Here is a 26,383-nt window from a genome sequence, read left to right as displayed (position 1 = left end):
TGACTAAATCGAGAGGGCTGCGTCCTTGCCAAGAACATGGTGTAAAGGAACAAGTGCATAGTGCCTGCCTTGTAGGAAGCTTATCTGCAAGGTGGCTGCCAACACCTAACCACAGACATGCAGGATTCTTCCCAGAAGAAATCCCAGTCACTCTCCACAAGGTTTCCTTTTCCTTGTCTTGAGACTGCATGGGTTGAGAAATGTCAACACTACAGGTGCTGTACCTCTAGCGGTTATTCCAGAACTCCCCAGCTGTCTCCTGGCAAGAACAAGAAGTTTCTCTGTTGCAAATCGCAAAGTTTAAAGAACTTTCTATTTCAGGATAATCTAGCACTTTAAGGGCCATAGAGTTCTTTCTGTAGGGGGCTTCTCTGTGTGCTCTGAGAAGATTAGCATCATTCCTAACCTCTGCCCATGAACTGTCTATAGCAAACCCCAGCTATAACAGCATGCATATTGCCAATCGGTAAGCAGAACTGTACCATCGAGACCTGAGAGTTTAAATGCATATTATCTCAGTACCTAAGAAGTGGATCTAGCCTGATCTTCAAGCATTATCTAATACCACTTTCTCATTTTATTGGTTTGGAGGCAGGATAATGGCTGATTGGTGATCAATAAAAGATTAAAAATTCCTCCTGGTTTCTGTAGTTCGTAAGTCGTTTCCCACCCTACTGAATGTTAGAACTCTTATTAAAAACTAGATTTTTGCTGCCTGCCCCCCAGATCATCTTGCTAGCATCTTGCACATGTGAAACCTACTCTCAGGTAGTTTTGTAAAGCTCCCAAGTATGTCTAATGTGCAGTCAGGATTCAAAAACCAGGGGCACCATGCTAAACTGTACCCATTTCTGACCTTGGATGCTTCCTTCACTTTGGAAACTTGAAGATGTCCAAGATGGTACTGTCCTGGGCTTTCCTTGCACACAAATTCCACATATAACCTCTCTTCATGGTTGACATCGACCTCAGAAGTCTGCTACCCAGAACTCTGGTACCTTGAGGGTAAGCACGCTTGCAATGCAACCAAGGAAAGCCTAGTACACACAGAAGGTGCTCAGTCTGTTTGACATGACTGGCATGCTTCATATCAGGTCAAAGAGATGCCAACAGGTGACTGAGAAGCCAGAAGACATTCAATATAATATATGCAATTGTTCAGTACAGGGCATGGTGTACTCAGTGACTAATTCTTATCTCATGTTGATTAAACAATTACTTATAAGTAGCATTATATTTAATTAATTTCTGCTTTTATTTTAGCAGAGGACGTGCCACATTTCCTATTTAAGGAACAATACTTATTAACTCATTCCTTGGAATAAAAGCAGAAATTAACTAAATATAGTGCTCCTTACCAGAGAATTAGACAAGGGTGTTTTATGAAGATGTGGATGATGTTTTATATACAATTATAATGATCCCCCCCCCCATTTATTAAACACTTTCTATACAAGAGGGGTTAGGCTTAGCCTGGGCTAGGCTTAGCTCTATACATGAGAAATGTTACAAAGTCATTTTGAGAAGGGTCTAATATCCTGACTTTACAAATGAGGAAACAAACCCAGAGAAGTTTAGTGACTTGTCCCATGTCATGTTGACACTAAATGGCAAGTTGCACATGACTGAAGCCATGGTCTACCAAATTCAAGCATCTACATCTATCATGTTATATCGGTTGGGGTGTTTGGGGGCTCTGTGTCAAAGGTCACCTTCCACCAAGTCAGAGGCAGCAACATGTTCTATGTCACAGTGAAAAGAATAGGGTTTATCTAGTGTATTGGTCCAAAAGTGGCTATCTTGGAAATAATCTTCACCCATTTCATTAATAAATTTCTGAATGGTGGACATAATCTGCAGTGAGTTCTAACTTGTACTAAGCCCCACGTTTTGACAAGGTAAGCAGATGTCTTTGGAAATTGCCTTCCATGCTTTCCTGGTATGATTTCAACAGACCTGTTTTTTCCAGAGAAGCTACTCCTTGTTAAGATTTTGGCAGGGTCAGCTTTATGGTTTTGGGGACCAGTGGTACCCCAAAGAGACCTAGCACTGGGTTTAAATTTCTGCTGTCATAAAACTGTGAAGTGTTTGATAATTTTTTTTGATTTATTGAGAATGTACACATGTCAAGAAGTCATATAAAAAGCTGAGCTACTTTTTAGCTGTTGTCTGTCAAAAATAAGTATATATGAGCTGCAGTTTGTATAATTTCAGTGATTCTGCAAACATGATAATTGCCATTCCATCTACACTGAAAACTCGTTCTAAGCAACATAAAGGTGAATCTTAGCCAGGTACAAAGGCTCACACGAGTAATCCCAGCGTGTGGGAATCAGGGGCAAGGAATCAGAAGTTCAAGGTCATCTTTGGCTACATAGTAAGTTTAAGGCCAACCTGGGCTATTGTATAGCATTTTCCTCAGAAAATGAAATATTTTATTCTGCAAGAGGGCTTTGAGACAGATAGTAAACAACTAAAAACAGCTTCAAGAAGTCACTGAAACTGACTCCTTCTCAAGTGTAAACAGTCAAGACTGTAACCAGATTAACTAGGCTTCTCCTTCTCAAAACATTAAACATTAAAGACTCCTGAGAGTCACTCTCAGAAAAGCCAAGCTACAAAGAAGGCTCTAAGACCAGTCCAGCAGAAATCTGGAAGGTTTAGAGCAACTGAATAACTCAGAAAGGACACACGCTGAAGGCTGGGCAGTGTGCTCTAGAGACCCAGATTTTGTGAGCTGTCATCCATGCTGGGGTAGGCTTTTGTAGTGAAGCTGTCTTTGAGTAATTTCTGCTCCTGTAACGCTTTACCCATATTCCTGTAATTAACCCCAGTAAAATTCACTGGTTGGCCAAGTTGGATTTTGGTAGTATTCATACCTTGGTCATCATGGGTTCTCTATCTGGGGCTAACAGATGTGTGTTGTTTTTACCCAGGAAAAGTTTTGTCATATAACAGTTATGTAAAATTCTGTCTCGAAAGGGGTAATTTTAGGATAATACTTAATTATGCTGCTATATAAAGGTAGAAAATGAATAATTAATTAAAATCAAAGCAAATATTAATTAAATAGAAAGAAATAAAATAATACAAAGCATCAATGAGTCTATGAACTGGCATTTTGAGAAGATAAACAAGATTGACCTTTTTTGGCTCAGTTAAAAAAAGTGATGATCCAAATAAATAAGATGAGGATTGTAAGAAAACTTCACAATGAATGCCAAAGAAATGCAGAATATTGTAAGGGAAGACTTTAAAAACCTATACTCCATTACTTTAAAATCTAAAAAGAAATGAGCTAAGTTTTAGATTCATACAAACCATTACAGTTAAGTCAAGAAACAATCAACAACTTAAACAGACTCATGACAAAAGGGAAATCAAAACAGTAATCAGTAATAATAAAAAAGCTTTCAATTGAAAAAAAAAAGCCCCAGACAGATGGAATCACAACAGAGTTTTTGCAGACTTTTAAAGTAGAGCTATAGTTAATATTTCTTAGATTACTAAAATATTGGAACAGAAGGATAACTTTCAAATTTCTATCTATGAAGCAAGTATCACTAATATTAAAAACAGGTGTAGATCCAACAAAAGGATAAGGAGGAAGAGGAGGAAGAGGAAAAAAGAAAATATCACTGATTGACATAGATTAAAAATTCCCGCAATAAAATGCAAGCTGAATGCATGCACATGTGACAAAGATCACCCATCACCTTCAAGTTGGCTGTATACTGAGACTCAAAGATATTCAACTTATATAAGTCAGGAAACCTTCACAATACAAAAACTACCTGATCGTTTCAATAGATGCAGAAAAAGCCTTTGACAAAACTCAAATTCCTACACAATGAAAGTTCTAAAGAGAGCAGGACTGAAGAGAAGACACCTCAACATAATTTTTAAAAGCTATGACAAACACACAGTCAACATCATTTTCAATGGAGAAAACCCCAAAGTTATCTCTCGTTAAAATCAAGAACAAGAGATGGTTTCCACCGTCCTCATTCCTTTTCAACACAGCCCTGGAAGTACTTAGCTACAGCAGTGAGAGAAGGGAATTAAAGAGGTTAAAAACAGGAAAGGAGGAAGTCAAATTATTCCTATTTGCATATGATATAATGTTATAAAGAAAAGCTTCCATGAGAAACTTCTAGAAGGGATCAACACTTTCAACAAAGTGGTAATAATTCAAAACAAACTTGCAAAGAAAAACAATCAGCAGCCATTTTATACGCCAACAACAAATACTTTGAGGAAGAGATCAGAGAAACACTGCAAATCATAATAAATTTCCTTAGATCGACCTGAACCTATCCGGGGAAGTGAAAACTTTATATATTGCAAGCTTTAAATATCTGTAAAAGGAGATTGAGGAAGACCGTAGAAAATGGGAAGATCTCCCATGCTTATAGAAAGAACCAGTCCTAATTCATGTTGTGACATGACCATCCTATCAAAAGCATTGCACAAGGCCCATGGATTATGTGTTCATGGACCTTAGAGGAGATTTACTGCCGCTTCCCCAAACCTGTAAAATTCCCAACTGCATTCTAAATAACTATCTATATATCCACAGGGAAGTGCAGCTCTCATTACACCAAAAAGCTACTTTTTGCAGCAGATAGAGACCATCGCAGGAAGCCATAGCTGGTCAAAATGAAGGAAATAAGTAACCACTTGATATCCAACTCCAGCTGATACATCTACAACATAACTCTTACACCCGAGGCTCAGAAAACATCACAGAAGTGGAGACAGAGGGATTGTAAGAGCCAGAAGATCAGGATGTCTGCTGTGAGACTGGGTCTTCTATGTATGACAGGGAAGCTGAATTCATGAAATCTAAGCAACATGCTTGCCTCAACACAACTTGCTTAATGGCAGTGCTAGATCCTATTTAAACATAGATGGTGGACATCTCACAAGACCCCACCCTCGATAAAGAGTTATAGGTAATTGTGGCTGCTAAGAGAGGGATAACCAGTCTGCTCCAAGGACAAGCCCCCTGATAGGTTAGCCAATCCCAAATGGTCAGCCCTAAATTCACGTACATATGAGCAATACTAAGGAGACTCAGCAGGTTGTATTTATATATACATGTGTGTGCATGCATGTGTATGACAAAACAATAATAATTTAAAAAGAAGAGGCCATGAATTCAAGAGAGAGTTGTAGGAGATACATGATAAGTTTGGGGAAGAAAGTGATAGAAATGATGAATTATAGTATGCATATATTAAATTCTCAAAAATATAAATTTTATAATAATAACAATTAAAATTTTCTATATAAAGGTACATAGGAAGCAATGACAATAAATAACCAGATAACAGAGATAGATGCAAGGAAAAGACTATATTTTAGTGCCTTTAATGGCAATTTTTCTTGCCCTCTGAACTAGTAGTCCAATATGTTCATTTTGTATTGAGCTATAAATTATGCTGACCATGAAGAAGATTAAGGGAGATGAATGAGGGCATCCATATCCATTCTTGATTTAAATTAAATTGATTTTGGCTCAGTTCAATGAGTAAATGTTGACTTCAATTGTAACCTCCAAAGTTCAGGGTAAAGGCCATAAAAATGTCATTTAAATGCCAAACATCTTTTTAACATTAATAGAAACCTCCCAGGACCTCAAAGAAACCAAATCTAAAATATTTGTTCGTCTTGGGACGGGGGATTCTTCCAACTTACAAGTATAAAAAGCTTTATTTTTTTTTAAAGGAACTCAAGGAATTCTGGTAGGTTGAAGACAAATATTGATAAGTGGATTCATGGTGGAAAATATAATGATCTTAATAGCCACACCTATGTGTTTGAAAAATTTGTTATAGTATATAATCTATTTACACCCTAGAATATTTATTTATCCTGCAGATATACTGATAAATGTTTACAACCGAGGGAAACCTTAGGAAATTAAGGAGACAACTGCTTGTCGTCTTGTATAGACAGTCTATTGGGGAGGGGTAGTCTAACAGAAAACACACTAGGTTTTGGAAAATAATAAGTTCTGATATTGTTTGTAAGGGAAACAAAAGCGGGCAAAAACTCCAAGGAATTTCATTTTTTCTGCTTTGGTGGGGAACGGATGAGGTCCTCATTCTCTTTTCCTTTCCCTTTTCCCTCTCTTCTTGCCCTCATGTTTTCTCTTCTGATTGTCTACAAATCTGCGTTTACTAATCCCATGCTTAGAAACATAGAGGGTTGATATACACAATTGATATATACATATTATATATATATGTATATGGAAATATATAATATCATATATAAACTAATGTGTATGTATATATAAACTAATATATATGTATATATGTATATATATACATATGTACATACATATATATACACACACATAGATAGATAGATAGATAGATAGATAGATAGATAGATAGATAGATAGATAGATAGATAGATACTAGCTTACTTAAGATAGAGCTCTGGCAAGAAACATGAGTTAAGTCTAGGAGAAAGATATATTGTATCCACTTTCAGAGGAAACCCTTCTTTGCCTCTAAAACTGTGGTGTCTAACAGAACTGTCTCCATTCTCTGAAATATTCTACAATTGTATTATTCAACACAGAAGCCACTCATGTGGCTATTAATACTAAGAATGGGGCCAATACCACCAGGGAAACAATGTTTCTTTTTGGTTGTTTGTTTTATTTCATTTTATGAATATTAAAATGTTAATAGTCACATGTGGCTCATATTTACACCACTGTACAATATATTTGTAGAAAATGGAAAGTCATCTACCAGGAGTGTTGGGACCAGCCAAGAACCAAGCTAGGTAGCAAGATCTTTGGGATTCGGAAGTTTTTCCATCTTTCTAGAAGCTGAGAACTGAGTAAGTATCTAGGTTTCAGTATCTGAAGTTGGAAATTCAAGAAAGAGATCTAAGCCTGGTTGACCAGTCATCTCATATATAAATCTAAACCATAGGCAATTCTGTTTGTGTTACCTAGCTCTGTCTACTCTTAGAGCGCTCTATCTCATGTAAACATGTATTACATTAGCAAACTCAAATTGCCAAGGAACCTCTGATCAAATCAATGTGACTTGTCTCTACCATTTGTCACTTAGTTATTGGGGTCACAAGGCAAAGCTATGTGTTCTTATCATGTTTCTCAACTGAAGAGACATCTGGCTTGAAGCAGGACTCCCCCAAGACAAATTTTAAAAGACAGTTTGCTAGTGCATTTTGTTACCTAACGCATAGTTAATATTTATCCATATGGAGACTTTATCAGAGCCCAAGAACTGCAAGTATGTATCATAATCAGAAGTTCTGAAACAAAAGCAATGGCATCAGGCATTGGCCATCCTCCCTAATCAGTGCAAATATAAACTGGTAGATCTTACAGTTCATGATGCAGAAAATTTGTCTTGGTAGAAATACCATTTTATTAGTCTAGCCCTGGTTTGCTAAGTAGGGCCTGGGAATCTATTTTACTAATTATATTATTCTAATGCTACTCAACTGTTGATCATACTTCAGTTCATCATTTAAAAAAAATGTAAGTCTGACCTGTAATATATCAGTTCTCCATGAGTCACAGAAAGTGTCCTCATTCACTGTAATGTGGTAGAAGCTGAGACTATTTAAGGAGATAAAGACTTGGAAATGTAATTGAGGAAAATATGTAATATATATATATATATTATATATATATATATATATATATATATATATATATATATATAATATATATATATAAGACTTAGGCAACGTGGCTGGGAGTAGGAAAACATAAAACTAAGAATCTATTTGGTTCTGTTAGACTTAAGATTTTTAAGAGGTATCTACATGGGGTTGTCCAGCAAGCAAAATTGATGTTCTGGACTACAGGTCAGAGGAAGCTATGGCTAAAGATAAAAGTCTTTTATCGTAGTCTTTAAAAGAAGTTGGCATGAAGATGGCAATAAGATTCACAAATGGGGCACTCACATGAGTGTTGAGAAGAACTTTCTGAGAACTGGCAGGCCCAGAGAGAAAGGGATGAGTATGTGAGGAAATTAATGATCTGCTATAAATTAGAAAGTAGATCAGGAAATTGCAATTTTTAGGAAAGCGAATGTGAGGAGTCCTTGAAGAAAGAAGCTAAAATGAGTGTAAGTGGTCAAGTAAAAATGTGGTTTTCAAAACTTGAAACTTCTGTTATTTGATTAACCAAGGTCAAAACCCAAGCAGAAGTTGGGAAGCTACTTTTGAAAATAGTACAAGGAAGGACTAGTATCCAAAACATGAAAGATGTATGGAAATCAATAAGAAAACACATATACTTTGATGGAGGGATATAGAGAAATCAGCCTCAACTGACTAGGACAATCTCCATGCTGGCTAGCTTTAATAGTGCTAGAAGGGACTGAGAAGGTTGCCAATGTAGGAAGAGATCAGTGGACTTATCTAGATACTGACCTGCCAGGTAAGATGTGGTCACTTGTGTAGCAGTGGCAGAATTGTTTATGGGGTTACCAACTGATCCCCACCAGCTCCACAGGAGGAATACATGCCTGATATTATAAATATAGTCAAATCCCATGGTTAACAATATCCTAAGCTGCAGAGGTCAACATACTGTTTTTGTTCGGTTGTTAGCAAAATGGCCACATTTATGGACAAACTGCTTTCCAAATAGTTACGCTTATACCATAGATCTGTGATGCCATCAATCTTGGTAAGGAAAGCTTCTTATTTAGGAGGGTAGTGTTCAAAATACTAAGGATAAGCTAACTTTGGGTGCTAGCAATAAACATGACATTGTTATCAACTCCCATGCTCTCCAGTTCAGGATATGTCACAGAAGAGGATGGGGAAAGAATATAAGACCTGGAAGATGGTGATGAGAGTTCTGGGAGGCTGTCTTCTGGATATGATATGATGTGACCATTGCACTCACGAAGTTTTGCTTGTCTGCATAAGACCTACACAAGATCAAGCTAGGACGTTAATATGGAAGGAGAAAGAGGGACAAGGGACAAGTCAAACCTAGGTTGCTTGATAAAGCTTCAAGGAATCCCGTTGTTTCCTATTACCTAAATTTATAATAAGGCATTATATGTGAGGAATTTAAGCTGCTGACATTGCTCCCCACAAGAACCATAAACTAGCAAAAACACCAGTGCCAGAAACAAGAAACTTCCTTCTGATTGGTTAGTCAAGGTAGTCCAAGTGACTCCCCAAACAATATGGATTATCAATGTAGCCCTTGGTTGCCCCTCTGGGGTTGAGGTTGGTGCAGGGGGAGGGGATTGCTCATGACATATCACACTGAAAACACTCAGATTGACTCATTCTTCAAGCTGGATCTGACCTGAAAGTCTCTTTCCTGTCATCTAGCTTCCACAGTTCCACAAAATACTATGGAATCTGCCAAGGGAGAGAAGCAATGAAACAGCCCTATCCAACTGAAACATCTATGAACCATGGCAATTACTAGCATGGATGGGTATGCATCAGGGTTCAGTAAGTGGCACTCGCATGTTGATGGCAGCCAACAGTTGTCTACTTGGACTTAAGGCGCACTCAACAGGAGAGAAATTATAGACTGGAAACCTAGTCTGGTGCTGAAATCTAATGAGATCACAGACCTTAGAAAAGGTGCTAGAGATAGGTGTTGGGTTGGATATGATCAAGATACATGTTGCAAACAAAGCTGAAAGGGCCAGAGATCTGAGAACACTTTGACATCAGGTATATTTTGTTTTGTTTTGTTTTGTTTTGTTTTGTTTTGTTTTGTTTTGTTTTGTTTTGTTTTGTTTGGTCTTGCTTTGGTCTAGCATTTCCCTACCTATTATGTTATCTTTCCTCACTTTTGGATGGTAATGTATAGCCTGTGTCACTGTATGTTGAAAGTATGTGATCTGCTTTTTTATTGGGATTTTACACCCTGTGAAAACACAGATATTTATATTATGAATTATTAGCAGTAGCAAAATTATAGTTATAAAGTAGCAACAAGAATAATGTGTTGATTGGGAATCGCCACAGAATGAAGAAGTATATGAAGGGGTCCCAGCATTAGAAAGGTGAAGAACCTCTGTGTTAAAGGAACAGAGCAGTAAAATGACTCCTTACAACATTCTGCCTTACTCATAAGTCAGTGCCTTGCTCAGTCATTATCAGAGAAGCTGCCTCCTGCAGTAGATGGGAACACAGAGACCCACAGTGGAACAAAGTGCAGAGAGTGAGAGACCTTGGAACCCTCCGTCCTAAATGGGCTATCTCCATTAAATCCCCCTCAGAGTTCACAGAACTCTGGAAGAGGAGGGGGAAAGATCGCAAGAGACAGAGGAGATGGAAGACACCAAGGAAACAAGGCTTTTTAAATCAATAAGGTTTTCATACAAATGGATGCACAGAGACTGTGATAGCATGTCCAGTGGCTGCTAATGTAGACGCCAGAGGAGATCCCAGCACTGAGAGGGAAAGCAGAGAGAAGCCCCCATTTCTAACCCAGAGACTATCTCCAACTGATAACCACTCACAGGGGAAAAGTCATTTTAAGTAGCCTTGCTGGTATACACACCACTCTTAAGGGTGGATCCCATGCCTAGCACAACACAAAGCAAATTTAATAGCATTTTTAGGAAGGTCCTCCGCTCTTGATGTTTTATCTGGGCATTATTCTCTTTTCTTTTTTTCCTTACAGGTCTTTTGCACATTTCTTATGTGTATTTATGGGATTTCTGCATGTGTGAGTGTGTGTGTGTGTGAGTGTGTGTGTGTGTAAGTCTATATGTGTTTCATGTGCTTTTTCTTTGGATTTCTTGCTCCAGGTTGTTTGTTTTATCCTATACTTGTTTGTTTTTATATTTTATCATATTTATTATTATTTTAAAAATGCCTATAAATATGTATGAGAGAGAGGACGAGAGAGGCAGAGAAAGAGAGAGAGAGAGAGAGAGAGAGAGAGAGAGAGAGAGAGAGAGAGAGAGAGAGAGGAGAGAAAGGAGAGAGAAAAGAGAGAGAGGGGGTGGTGAATTTGGGTGGGTGGGGAGTAGGGGAGAATCCAGTAGGAGTTGGGGGAAAGACTATATTGTATTAAAAATAATCTATTTTCAGTTTTAACAAAAGGAAATTAAATGGCACACGCGTCTTAAATGAAACAATCATAGGAGAACCAGCCCTAAAGGCAGCGTTTAGTTTACCAACCCAACACCCTTTTGTGGTGGCAATTGGACTGCTGCTCTCCTCGGAAGCGCTTCCTTGGAAAAGCATTATTAGTCAGACTTGTTCAGCTCACAGCCACAGTTTTTCCAGGATGAGGCTAACCTGGTTTGTCCCTGCAATGAATACATTCTGTTTAACATGGTTGCTCTTTGTGGGTATCAGAAGTTTCAATTTCACTTTTATTAACAAATACACCATTAGATTTTTTTCAAGCAATAGCTCTCTGATGACCATCAACCCATTCTGAGTCCTTCAAGAGGTAGAGAATGTCTGTTTCCTGCTAACAGTTGTCAACCTTTAATTTCTGAGTTAGGATATCCCTTAATAGTGTTTACTCTATGCTAAGGCACAAATAGGGCATTACATCATACTTCCTCCCCAGTGGCTCAGAGGGGACAGAAAGGTTGTAAGAATCAGAGGATCGGATTCTTATTGTGCGTCTTCTAGGCACAATAAGATTGCTGGACTCACAAACTCACATGGGTATGGTTACTTGCACAAGACCTATAGTCTGCATTCAGCTTTGAGGTCAGAAGGGCTCACTAATACCCACCTCTAGCTGAGGAGCCATTGGAAGTTGTTGGAGTCTAGGAGGAAGAAGTGTTAGTTTTGTTTAAGGATGTGGTCCTTGGTAGGTCAAACACAGTAGATGGCCCTGCACATGTGAGTATTTGGGCAGTACAAATATATTCTTTTTTTTCATTTTATTTTTTTATTAAATATTTTCTTTATTTACATTTCAAATGCTATCCTGAAAGTTCCCTATAACCCCCATCCCCGGCCCTGCTCCCCTACCTACCCACTCCCACTTCTTGGCCCTGGCATTCCCCTGTACTGTGGCATATAAAGTTTGCAAGACCAAGGGGCCTCTCTTCCCAGTTATGGCCGACTAGGCCATCTTCTGCTACATATGCAGCTAGAGACACAAGCTCTGTGGGGTACTGGTTAGTTCATATTGTTGTTTCACCTATAGGGTTGCAGACCCTTTCAGCTACTTGGGTTATTTCTCTAGCTCCTCCATTGGGGACCCTGTGATCCACCCTTTTGTATTTAAAAATAATTTTAATTTAGACTTTTACTTAACTAATCATATGTAGTTAGTGGATACCATGCCAGTCAGTAAGAACTTTGTTTATTCCTCTTCCTTTGCATGAATAAAGAGAGACTCAAAAAAGTTCTCTTGTAGTGAGAATTTTGATTTTTTAAAAATAAACCACATAAATATTATAAGGATATGTTTTTGCTTTAATTCCAGGTATGGGATATGAGGTTACTTCAGACTGTCCACAGCAGTTGACTATAATTTGCCTCATGCTCTAACAGGGGCATGATTTTACCAGCTACAGATTGTTTCTGTAATTGTGTGATGTTGGGAATTCTGGGGGACTTTTCAGAGGGTATATAAACGTTAGGGTCCCTACAGGTGAGGGGTCATTGCCTGTTGGTTGCTGTGCTTGTGGTTGGTTAAGTAGTCATGCACAAAGAATAAGAAAGAAAGAAGAAATTAGTTATCCTAACAGCAAAAGTCAAACGCCCCAAGGAACTTGATGCCCCTAATCAGCAGAAAGTAGTCTAACCATAATGTTGCCCCTTTCTGATCCCTGACTTTATTCAGGAATTCCTTTTCTTTCCTCTCTATTCCTTTTTCTTTCTTATCTAGTGTTAGGGGGTTGAAAGGGTAGAAGAAAAGAGATTATGGAGAGGGGTGGAAGAAAGAAGAACCACAAAGTAATCCAAAGCCAGCTACAGCATCTATATATTGTTTAAGAGGCAAAAATCAAGACTAAAATTCAGATCCCGTCATTACTGAAAACAATGCTGTTTATACAGTGTCTACTGGTGTACTTTAAGAAAAATTAGCTACATTTTAAAATGACTACTGCACTTTTTGAAAATACCAATTTTAAAAGGTTTCAACCTGACGAGTCATCTGGGAAATGCAAATTGAATGAATGTTTTTAATTAACAAAGTAATCAAAAGGATAATATTTGATATTGGTGAGATCAATAATCTTCTCACACCAATTGATGGGAATAATAATTGTTCAAATACTATGGTAGGCAATCCATTTTATGGTAGACATTATTAATACACATGTAAATAAAACATTTCAGCTTCGGTGCTCTCTGAAATGCACAAAGAAATGTGTACAAGGGCGTGAAAATAATGTAGTTTTCCAAAATCCTGAAAATACACATGGGTCTGGGAGTAGAAAATAAATAAAGATTGTTAAACAGGGATGAACACGTAAAACATTCTCCAGTAGAATTATGTCCAAATACATTATTGTTAAAGAAGAGAACACAAGATCCAGAAAACAAAAACAGTGCATATGTAATCATGCCACTTATTTAAAATGATGGAGAAAGTTATGACTTCATATAGTTTAAGGAATGTGTGTAAAGATACTGAGAAAGAGACAGCTTAGAGAAAGGGTAGCCAGTAAAAGCCTATTTCCTTTTTAGTTTATTTTAGTTTTATATTTATTGAATTTGCCTAAATTCACTGACATTCTAGATATGAGATCTTTAAGGCAATGCTGATTTTTGAACATTACATTAAATAAGGTAATTTGATCTGAAGAATGAATTTTGTTCACACAGTCATCAATCGCCTAAGTTTCTATGCATCTCAGACACTGGATCCTTAGTATAGAGCTGTGAACCAAACGGGTAGATTCTTGCACCTGAAAGGCTTGCCCTACGGTAGATGCAGTTTAGAAATAGATGTATTTTTTTTTACATAAACTACTCTGATTTCTGTATGATTCTCATTCCCCAGAGAACAACGCTAAGCAACCTCATGCTCTTTCTCGTTCCATGAAGACCACATGGATGGTTCATTCATAGCCCTCTAAGCCAATCTCTTTGCTTACACAGGTGACCGAAGGATCAGGGGTAAGCAGTACAGTATCAGCAAAACAGATCATGTCCAGCTGTCCCAGAGTGTCACTGTCTGTGACATTACCTGAACCAGAAAGCCATCAACTCCAGAAGCAGCAGACTTAGTAAATGTGTCCCTGGAATCACATACTGTTTTAAGTTGCCAACAGCCTGTACTTAGACAACTCCTAGCTTAAATAGCTAAAGCTCCCCGTACTCATACACACATTCTGTAGTTGGATTTTTTCCCCCTGGTGACACTTCCTCCATAATAATGAAGAGAACACCAGGCTGTCACAGTATCCTTCAAGGCCCTTCTACCAGCTGCAGCTCCAACACTGTGTTAGGCTACCACTGTAAGTCTGCACACACTGGTAAATTGATGCCTCTGAGCAGTCTCTGAGGACCACTGTTTGTACTTCATGGCAATTTCAGCCCGCTCCTCTTCTCTCAAGCATATAAATGAATACCCCTTGAGTCCCAGCTGCTAGAACAACTTCATATTGTCATCATCAGAAAGAGACAAGTGCTCACTCAGCTGCTGAATATGATAAAATTGAGTTATTGATCAACTCTGAGGAATGAAGATACTCTTGCGACATCAAGTGTTCTTTATGCAAAAATAAACAAGTATAACTATTCTGTTTTTAATAAATGATAAAATTATATAGACACCCCCCCACAAAAAAAAACCCAGAAAAGAAAAAGAAGTGCTTAACTCCAAAAAGGAACTATTCTTCAAAAATCCTGATGGATCTCAGAGCAAAGAACAGTATATTATTGATAATTAATCTCTGCCACAGGATGAAGGTTCTGTGCCTGTAACTTTTCACAGATAAGAACAATCAATTCAAGCTCACACCTAAAGGCTCTCTCTTTGGGGGGGGGGCAGTGCATCATGACACTAAACTCTAGTGTCACTCTCACCTCCACCAGCCTGTGTAACCTTGGTAAGTACTTTAGACATGAACAATTATCTCCAGTGTCACCCCCACCTCCAGCAGCCCGTGCGACTTTGGTAAGTTCCTACCATCCAGGTGCACCTAAGCTCTCGTCTTTCTTCCCTCTGCTGCTCTATCTGCCTGGAATGGCTGCTGTAGTCTTTCTCCCTCATCTCAACTTCTTACACATTGAAGTTCTGTGAAGTCTACCCATGGGCCAAAACACTGTCCTTTCTCCTGTAGATCTCCACGCCCCACTGTATAATTCGTTACATAGCATTGATTACTGCATGCATATTATTCAATTTATTTTAGTTTTATCATCTCATTTAGGCTTTTGAGCAATATACAATTACTACAAGCTAAACTACTATTAGTGAAATGAGTAGTACTATAAGCATACTATGTGTTAAGTTCTACAAACAAGTTATCTCTTATTGTCACAAAACCAAATTAGAATGTAGTAGGTCTGTTGACATTTTTTATAGTTGAAGAAAAGTAAATGGAAGAAAGATTACAAAAAATGGTTAGTAGGCACTGGGAGAATCAAAATCAAGTCTCTCCTGCGTTTTAAAGACCATGCTTTCAGATGCTACTTAAAACATTATCTGTGAATAGTAGTGGACAGCATTTACTCTCTCTAAGAGCTTACTAAACTCAAGGTCTGCACTATGAATGCCACACATTATTAGCTCACTGAATGCTTACAAAAGCCCTGGTTTTAATCGACATACCTGGTTTTTATATAATGTCATGGTTACAATTCCATTTTTTTAAAAAAGGGTAATTAAGGCTTAGAATTGTTAGTGATCCAAGGTCATTAACCAAGGTCAAAGAACTATGGCTATGAATGCAAGTCAGTCTCCTAACAGAGCCCGAGTCCTTGCCCACTAATTGATTCCATGGTTAGATGGAAGAATGAACATGGATCTTAGGAAACACTGTACACATTTTCAGGAATATCTCCCTAGAACAAAACTGGATACCAACCCCTGCTGAGCAACGCAAACCAACTAGAGTGACACCTCCCTCCCCCATGCACTCACCTTAGTACATGGGTGGATCCATTAATGGTTGTGGTTGAACAGGGGACAGTCTGGCCCAGAATGGGGGGTCTTTTGTAGCGCTCATCATCACAGCAGAGGATGATGAGGAAGGCACGTCTGAAAGACTTATTCAAGAAGGCATAGAGAAAAGGGTTCAACCCCGAATTGATATAGCCAAGCCAGAGGAAAGCAGTCCACACCTGCTCAGGGACAGTGTAGTCTATGAAAGGGTCCACAATATTGGTGACAAAGAAGGGGGCCCAGCAGAAACAGAAGCAGCCCATGATGACACATAAAGTCTTGGCTGCCTTGGTCTCTGTCCTCATGCGATGTGTGCTGTGCTGGTCAGCTGTCTGGGGCCTGCTTTCAGAGGTGGCTCCTGCCCGTTGTAACATTTGTATCTGCTGGGCATGCTCCTTAGCAGTGACATAGATTCGGTAATAGGCCAGCACCATGAGGAGAAACGGGATGTAGAAGGCCACCACAGAGCAGGTGATGGCATAGGGCTTGTTGACCATGAAGACACACCACGTGGAGTTAGAGTTGTGGCTGAATTTCCTTTTCTCTATCTGAGAGTGGGAGGGAGAGAGAAAATGAGGGTGAGGAGGCAGATGGGGAGGAAACAATAAAAGATAAGCAAAAGGGAAGAAAAGATAGGAAAAGAAATCATGAGAAAAGATGAGAAAGAGAAGAAGATAAAGGATCAGAGAAAGTGAAAGAAGGGGGAAAACAGAAAAAAAATTAACATTTATCATTAAATTCTTATGTTTCTTACAAGTCTATAGCACATAGGACTTTCATAGTAGAAAAAGAACACCTCCCAGAGTTTCTAGGAGTTTATCTGAGTGAGCTCTCAGATGATGTAGTCAAAATTGATTCTCAATTCTGTCTACCCAGTCTTTCTTCATTGCCGGATGCACAGAACATACAAGTGTCCCTTAATAAGATGTCTTAGATCAATGCCATCAAATATATTTAAGATCTGTGCAGATTATGACCTCCAACTAAAGCAATTGCATCAAAATCACTGTTTGTTCATCTTAGACACTTTTAAACATACTAAGATTGTTACTATTTGAATACTTCACCCTATATAATCCTAATCTTAGATCTTTGGGGAAAGCTGGACTCTTTCTAGATTTGTTTCTTTGCTTACTGAATGGACCAATGAACATTTTTCCCAATAGAAAGTACAGTATCCAAAAACTGATATAGAGAAATGAACAAGAGAGGTTTAGAGCATGAAAGAAAGAAAAGGTGGTTACTTCACAATCATGGAAGATGTAACATTGCAGCTGTCCAATTGCCCATAGTTTTACCCACAAAGGTCTTAGTTTCTGTGGTCATCCAGTTCAAACATTGTATAAATAAGCCATCTCTAGGTTTTAAATTGCACGCAATTTTGAGTAACATTAAGTAATTCTACACCACCCGCCTCTGTCTCATGTAGGAAAGGAGTCACCCCACTGTCCAGCATGTCTGCATTATCTGTGTCATACAATCATTTTTACCTAGTAGACTTCTCAGTCATCAGACTGACTATTGAGGTACTTGTACTCAAGTCTGCCTTATTTTATTTAACAATGGTCCAAAGTACAAGACTGGTGAAATTTTATGGAAGCATGTAGTTGTGTTTGTTCTACTATATTGTAATTATTGCTATTGACCTTTTTAGTGCCTAACTTACAGATTGAATTTTACCATGCATGTGTATAGGGAAATATTGTATGTATGTATAGTATATATGTAGGGGTCTTCAATGTTCCACCTAGTGGATCAGCATCTCTCCTTATTTTCTGCTGAATCCACTCCATTTAGCTCTGATCCTAGTCATTCCATTCAAACTGCCATGATCAACATTACCAAAGATTCCCACAAATCTAACACTTATTTTAAATTGGCTATTTAATGTATCGATATGCTCAAGCCTCCAAGCCTTCTTTACAGATACATATTTGGTTGGAATAAAATACAATGTCCCAAATATTAAATGTTCACGCTTAATTAGTTTTAAAGTAAAAATACATCTGCAGTCATTATACAAATCCAAGTATAGAATATTAGTGGCATGCCTAATGTCTCCTGAATGCCTTTATCAGTCATAACTGTATATTTTGTTCATGTGGTCCTGCTCCATATCCTCATCAGCACTTGTTATTGTCTATACATAGTTGTATCTCATTGTGGGCTGGATTACATTTTATTGAAAATGCTTCCCATTTCCTTGACATCCCCTCTCTCCCCATTCCCTCTTCCTTCCTCTTCCCTCCTCCCTCCTACCATTCTGTGTGTGTGCCTGTGCTAGTTCTTTGAGAATTTTTTTATTCATTTTTTTGATAACATTCACCCTTCCTTCCCTAAGTCTTTCCAGATACCCCTCTTCTTTCACCTGCGTTTCTGTCTTTTTAATTTCTAACAAGACCAATTTGTATTTCCCATTGTGGTCTTCCATTGGAGCATAGTAGACTTATCAGAAGCTACACTCTTAGAGAACATTGATCCTTCCTCTCCCAGAAGCTAAATTGCCAGCACCTTCAGTACCAGGAGTGAAACTTCATGTCTAATTCCTCATTCAGTACTGAGATTTGATCTGGCTTGAGTTTTCACAGATCTTGTACATGCTTTCACGGCCTCTGAAGATTCATATATGCAATTGCCCTGATGTAGGAAAAGGACATTATTCTGTTGTAATCATTCAAAACATCTGACTCTCTACTGTTCTTTATACAATGATCAATGAGTTTGGAGGGGAAAGTGTGGTACCTTTATTATTGTGTTTTATTTAGACACATCTAGATGTCAAATTATGACTTTTCTATTTGTCTTGGGAAGTCATTATTCAAGTAACTTCCCCTTAATAAACATTTATATAGGTCTTCTTTGTTTTTAATAGCTCTATATTCTGGATATATCCATTGTCAAATCTATATATTGCAAATTCCTGGTTTGTTTGTCTGTTTGTTGCTTTCTTGCTAGTGCCATCTGGTTGCAGTTTTAATTTTAAGACCCTGTAGTTTCAGTTAGTATCTCTGAGATCCATTAAGAAATATTTACCCCTCCATGATAAAAATATTCTTCTATGTACCACTTAGTGACATTTCCTCATATCTTGGAACATCTTTGTTGCTTTTTTACATGGTGAATTCTTCAGTCCAGTTGGGATTAATTGTTATGTAAGCCATATCTTGTTTGTGTTATGGTTTCTGTTGCTGTGACAAACCACCATGACCAAATCAACTTGGGAGCAAAGTGTCTATTTCATTTTAAAACTCTCAGGTCATACTCTATCGCCAAAATATTCTTGGATGGATACTCTTCCACTGGAGCATGGTTAGCTTGTTAGGAGTTACATGCTAAGAGAATCTGACCATTCCTTTCCCAGAAACTAACAATGGCCAATCATTCTAAGGCTAGGGATGGGATTGTATGCCCCACTTCTCACTCCATGCTGGGATTTTGTCTAGACTGGGCTTGCACAGGACTTTTACTGTGCAGTTTAAATTGGTTTGATCCAGAACCTTTCCTGGCTCTACTTCTGAAGTGCTATGGCCATAGGGATGAACTACAATGCCTGACACTGGTTCTTGAATAAAGTCTATTTTATTTACCCTTATAGTCATGGCTAGGATTCTTGTTACCACATCCAGAAACAGCATTCTCTGTCCTCACGTACAATGTGTTTTCAAATTGGCTTTCTAGAATTTTCCCTCTTCTTTTGCTTCCTTCTTAGCTGTTCCCAACCCTCTATTATTGGCTTTTCACTTCTGTGACATTGTCTCTTAGGTAACTTCATTCCCCAAACGGTTACATCTACTTGTAGGGGTTTAAATAGCATCTGACTCTAAAAATGCCTTACCTTTGAATTTGTTCCTGATAGAGACTTCCCATACATATCAAGATTTGATATTAAGCTGATTTCTTGACTGCTGCACTAAACTATGCAACAGCTACTTAACACATTGCATTTTCTGTATCCCACAAATATTCTACCTATAGCATTTCCAATCTGGAATTCCCAACTGAAATCAAGAGTTACACTGACCAAAATCTTGGTTGTATCTAACCATACAGAAGAGCCCTCTTATATTAAAAATACACCTGCTCCGAATCACAGTCTTCATTACTTCCATTGGAGCTAGAGGACAATTGTTGTCTCTTATCCATGGCATCACTTTAGCAGACTCGCTTTCTGTTTGCTTTTTAGCAGAAAAAATGAGGATTCTTTCATAATCTTATAATTCTCACTACTAATAAGCTCAGACCCTAAAGTCCGTATCACTCCAAGTTAAACCCTATGCTTTAAATATCGCACAGACCAATGCATTGTCTCCCTCTTCTATTCTATTGTATTTTATTATTTCTTAAGCTCCTCTCCTTCGTTCTTAACTCCTCATTAACTCTGTAGCAGCCTGTCAGTCACATCTTGCCTCTGGAGATTTATATTACCTATGTTCTGCCTGCTGTATGCTTCTCCAAGATACCTACAAGTGTATTTCCCCCAGCTCCTTAATGACTTTATTCAAATGTCACCTCCTCAATAGAGCCCACTCTAACTCCCTATTTAGAGTTTCAATCTGCCAACAACCCACCTTTTAAAGATTTAATATCTGAAAATTGTGCGTGTGGGTGCATGCACCCACATGTGGGCATATTCACGTGTAAGCAGGTTGCCAAGGAGGCCAGAGGTGTTGGATTTCCTGGAGTTGGAGTTACCGGCAGTTGTGAGCCACCTGGGGAGAATGCTGTACATATTCTTATTTAATATGCTGTCTATTCAGTCCCACACTGAAGTAAAATATAATCATTATCACGTAGCAGTCTCGATATCTGCTTATCTTTAGTGTATCATGTGTTGCTTGAATCTCACTGGTTGGACATAAAGTTACAAAGATTTGGACCATTACCATCTCTCTTTAGTAAATGCAGACCCAGCACCTAGAAATTCAGGTATTCAATAAACATGACGTGAGAGAAGACCTGAACTCTCACAACTTCTCACCACTTCAGGTCATGGCCATCCTATTCCGTGCCACCATCATCAATTAACAGGACCATTGCAGTCTCTTCCCAGTGCTTTCCTGATTTCCTGTCACCTTATGATCATTTTCTGCAGACTAGCTATAATGTTTCTTCAGAAACACAAAGAGGTCATGCCACTGAACCCTCCTTTGCCCTGAACCCTCCAATTTCAAAGTAAAATTGAAAAGTTCTCAATTCTTCAAAGTGAAAATAACAAACAAAAGAATCTGGCTCAAATTCTTAGAATCAACAAAGCATGCTCCCAACTGAAGGCCCCTGCATCGGTTGCAATGTTGGTTCCAAATGACTTCTCTCTGAGCATTTGCTTACATGGGGCTTGTTCTGTCTCATCCTGCAGGACTATGTGCTCCTGCCATAGTTTATCAAGTGAGGTAAATGCTCATATAAGTAGACACATCTTGTCATCACTTTGAATCTTTCTACTGGGTTTGAAGTTTTATCAACACTTGAAATATTGTATTATTTCTCTTAGTATATCATACTTAGTAGGCAGAAAAGTGGAAATGTTGAAATTGTTTTAGAGGTCAACAAAATGTGATAGGCTTTCAGTTAATATTTCTTGATGGTTAAATGATCAAGTAGGGCAACTCCTAAACCCATAGTCTTGGAAGTCAAGATTTTCTTTATAAAATGGATGTTAAGAATGGTAGTACTGTATGGGCCAAATGACATTAAGTCATGAAGAGTTTAGTATATTGACTAAAGTGCTTAGCAAATGGTAGCCAAGAAGAAAACGGAGACATTGTTCAAAATGTTAAATCCCCTTCAGTGGTTTGGTACAGTGTCCATTTGTAAGATTTGAGGATGAAGCACAGCAATTCTGCCAAGCCCAGGTTTCAAAGCATAAGTGTTGCAGCTAATCAAAGAATGTCCCTAAATGTGATTCACAAAAATACTGATTAACATAGGGCTTGATACATAGTAAGCATGAAACAGCTGTTGACCATTATTCCTATTATTATTTGGATATTAGTGTTTGTCGAAAACTGGTATTAATTTCCCTTTCAGATTAAAAAAAATTTAACAAACTGAAAGAAATTGTTTGGGATTCAAGAAATTATCTGCAGCTTCTTTCAGAACAGAGCCCTGACCTCTCTATTTCCTACCTATAGGATTTATTTTTCAGAAGTTAACGAACTCTTACTCAGAAATGTCCTGGCCATGGGACTCATTTGAAAATAAAATTAAAGTCCTTAGGTGTGCAGAAAAGAAGGCAAATTCTCTTTTTTTCTGATCCATTTGGGTCAGAACTCATTCTTCATTCTCAGTCTCTTCTTTCTGCCCCCTTCTCCACATCTAGCAAGATCTTAGGACTGGCTATAAGTGACTGCATGCCATATTCCTTTAGAAATGTATAGCCCTAACAATGAATCTGGACTATCAGTTTTAATCATTGTTATAATTTCCTATGCCAGAGTAGATGATTTTGACAGCAAGACGGTTAATGTTATGTGTCAGTGTAACCAAGCCATAGGTATCCAGATAATTGGCAAAACCCAATTTTGGGTATGACAACATTTGGGATTGAGATTAAGCTCTGAACTGGCAGATTGTATAAATCCATTTTCTCTTCCAATGTAGCACTGCATATAACTCTGTTAAAGGCCTGAATAGAACAAAATAACCAAATAAGAGGGAACTGCTCTATTGACTTAATGAAGGCCGACGGGTTTTTCCTATGTTTGCACTTGAGCTGAAGTATCGCCTTTCCTCGGTCTCTAGTTTGCTGAGAATTGTCCACTTCCACAGCCATGCGGACCAGTTACAATATGTCTATATGTCTGCCTCTGTTTCTAAGGATATAGGTAAACAGACGAAGAGATACATGACAAGGAAAAGATGATAGATAGATAGATAGATAGATAGATAGATAGATAGATAGATAGATTAGAAGATAGAAAGGTAGATATATAGATAATAGATAGTAGATAGATGGTTAGATAGGTAGATAGATGACAGATAGATGGATTGATGAACAGATAGGTGGATAGACATATAGATGGATAGACAGATAGATGAACATATGCACACAAACATCTTATTAGTTCTATGTCCCTGGAAAACAATATCCAGAGTTTAGGCAATGTATGGCATATGTGGCATGTGTACCCTTAGACTCACATTAGACAATTTTTCACTCAGCACCAACTTCCCTTCTAAATACAGTCCCACAGGAAGTTGGGCATTAACAGAGCTGGGCTCACAGCTTAGTTCCTGACTTCTGGCCCAGGACTTTCCTCATTCCCTAGCATTGTCCATTCACTTGGGATGCCTTTCCCTGGGCACTGTAAATCTTATAGACTCAATATGAAATATAACGAAGGCTTCTTGGGACATATTATATGCTTCAAGTTCTGGGAACTGATTTATAAATATCAATAAATATTTAATAAATATATAAAATAAATGAAATTAAAACTCTTTTTATAGGAAAACTATGTGTCTTGAGGAATGCAAATTAACCTGCACATCTTTAAGCTGTCATAATTATATTCTTCCCAAAAGTACTCCTTATTGTCCTGTCTGATTCACAGTAATGTTAAAAAAATATTTGAAACACCTGCTAAGGAGCCTTTATTCCACATATTTCACATCATTTTCGTAAGAGAAAATACTGTGATTTTTTTTCACAAAGAGATTAGATTCAACTCTAAAACATCAAAGGAAAAAAGGTGGGGGGGATGTATAGCCAAGGAATTGATGGATGAGGAGCAGCGAACAGAAAACTATTCAGAGTAAATGGGAAGAGAAAGTGGGAAAGCCAACTTAGCAGGATTCCTGCTGAAGACAAGCCAGGGCAATCAGACATCTCATGGGACAGGTGAAGGATGAAGTGCCTGGTCCTGGGGGATTCAAGATAAATCAACCCATCAGCATCCTTGCTGGAACTGAACAATACAAAGTTGGACGTTGTGTTGGTTAGAGGGAGTTGTCAACTTGACAGAGTCTGAATCACCTGCAAGAAGTGCCACTGGGGATAGCTGGGGAGGATTATCTTGTGTCTGGTAATTGGTGTGGGAAGATCCATCTTAGCTGTGGGTAGGACCTTTCCCTAGGCAGGGGGTTCTAGAATGTAGAAGCCAAAACAAACAAACCCAAAACAAAAAGCAAAACAAAACAAAACAAAACAAAACCCCAAACTGAGCAGTTTAATTGTTGACTTCTGACTATGGACATTAAGGGACTCACTGCTGCAGGTCCCTGCTGTCTTGACATCTCTGCCATGATGGATATCTTAAACTGTGAGCTAAAATAAGCCATTTCCCCCTTAAGTTGTTTCTATCAGGGTATTATTGCACAGGAAAAGAATCTAAGACAGACACAGAAATGTAAACTTTGAGGTTTAAGGTTTCATGTGATCTAAATACATTGCACTTATGTATGAGATTTTCAAATAATAAATAAATGAGCTCTAAAAACACATGTTCTCATTGGGAAGATAATTCAGAGGATCTTGACTAACATTTGACCAAGGCATCAATAGGGCATTTAAACATGTTGCTCAGACCACTATTATAATATCTATTAAAATAGCTACCTAGCTAAGAGTGTCTGCTTATCTAAAATGCCTAACAATACCGAGTGGATAATAATCCCATGGCTTTGTATGCATACTTACCACATCAACTATGCCGATGTTGTTCCAGCCTTGCATTATGGGGAGAAAAGATATAAACATGGGAAGGACCCAGCAGCCTCCCAACATTAATGCGATGCGTAGAGGGGTCATCTTGTTCCTATAAACCAAAGGCTGGCAGCAGATGGCGTAATACCTGGAGAGACAATTAAGGGTGGGGCCACAGGCAGGGGGACATGAGAAGGAGAGGGGAAAGATCACAGTGGACGAGGGAGAGAAGGGAAAGAAGAGTAAAAAAATGGAAAGAAGGGGGAAATATTGAGAAAAGGAGAATCAGAGGAGGAGAGTAAAACGGGAAAACAAAATTGGGAATAAGTGGGGAAGGAGAAGGCAGAGGAGGGAAATGAAAATGAAGGGGATGAGGGCAGAGAACAAAGAGAAGAATAAAGGCAATTATACAATAAAAACATTAACACCTGGCCGAAACGTTTGTTACTATATAAAATACGTTTATATTGCATGTGAAGGTCATTGCCTTGAATTGGCTCCACTTCCCTCTTCATCTCCCAAAGTCTTAAGTAGCATGAAGGTCTACTCTGCCTCAGACACAGTCCCAGTTTCTGGGAATCTAGGAATGCCTCGAGCTCTCCAGACCGAGGTACTTTTAGCTTCTGTGATGATAATTTGAACTATCACAGATTTGTCCTTGTCTTCTTGAGGGCGGTGCTGAGATGTTATATGTTCTTCTGTGCTCCTTAGACTGTTGTCCGGGCTTACTCTTTCTCCTCTTTTCTCCCTCAACAGACTTAGCTGAGAAGAGCATAGATTCTGAGGGTCTTCGGTATCTCAGCTTGCCGGGCAGCCACCTGGACTGTACATTTCCACCCCTGAGTCAACACTATCTCCAGGAAGTACCACTTATGTATTTCCTGGCTAGGGGTACATGCACATGAGATGCTCAAGCTGAAATGTGGCAAGTAGAATTCACATACATTGTTTCTGACAGTGATTGCTTTATTGTTACTCTTAAGCTAAGAATATAAAATTGCAAACATCTTAGTTATTTTGCCAGCTTGTTGGAAGTACTCTTACCTTATTTGCTGTGTGATAGGAGCCTTTTTTGGAATTTACTGTTCACCCTCTTATATTCTGCCTAAAGTATTAAATTTCTTGTTCCTCCATGAATGCCCTCAGCTCCAACTCCCAGACTTGACCCTGCATGTTATTCCAGCCTATCCAGATGCTCTATGCCTTGATTGGTACTGCTCTAGACTAGTATAGGATGCTGATTCAGAGAAACAAATGGAAATATTCTGGATACAGTCAGTATCCTGGGGAATGGGTAACTGAAGATGTTGTCAGGGGCTAGTGTGGGAGACAGGGATGGCCACTGTATAGACAATTATGGACATTTGAACTTGCATAGACATGAATTATTAAGGAAGATAGGAAATTCTTCCTTATCTTTAAAATATTAGCAATAGAAAAGAGGAGGAGATTATTTTATTTAATTTTAAGCTAGGTTGATGAAATCCTGACTGATAGATTAGTTTAGATATAATGAAAATATGTGATTAGGCCCAGATTCATATTTGACTTAAATTTTGTCTTTATTCTACAATAAACATAACAATATTTTTAACTGGTAGCATGGGACAAAGAATATGAGGGGTTTGTTTTTGTTTGTGTATTTTGTATTTTGTATTTCA

The 26,383-nt window shown here is 38.3% G+C and overlaps 1 protein-coding gene across 1 annotated transcript in view; it reads right to left on the bottom strand.

The window, feature by feature from the left end:
* Positions 1-16,053: 16,053 nt before the first annotated feature.
* Htr4 (5-hydroxytryptamine receptor 4) overlaps positions 16,054-26,383 on the bottom strand; it is a 103,603-nt gene continuing 93,273 nt past the window's right edge. Inside the window, exons 4-5 of the mRNA XM_021150569.2 lie at positions 24,717-24,870; positions 16,054-16,626 (exon numbers count right to left, since the gene is read on the bottom strand). Of these exons, the coding sequence (XP_021006228.2) occupies positions 16,054-16,626; positions 24,717-24,870 (727 nt within the window). The remainder of the gene's footprint in view (positions 16,627-24,716; positions 24,871-26,383) is intronic.

This window comes from Mus caroli, unplaced genomic scaffold, assembly GCF_978045245.1.
Source record: "Mus caroli unplaced genomic scaffold, Mus_caroli_1 scaffold_19, whole genome shotgun sequence".
Classification (NCBI taxonomy): domain Eukaryota; kingdom Metazoa; phylum Chordata; class Mammalia; order Rodentia; family Muridae; genus Mus; species Mus caroli.
Note: the sequence above shows the minus strand (reverse complement) of the source record. Positions and strands in the feature narration are given on the sequence as shown.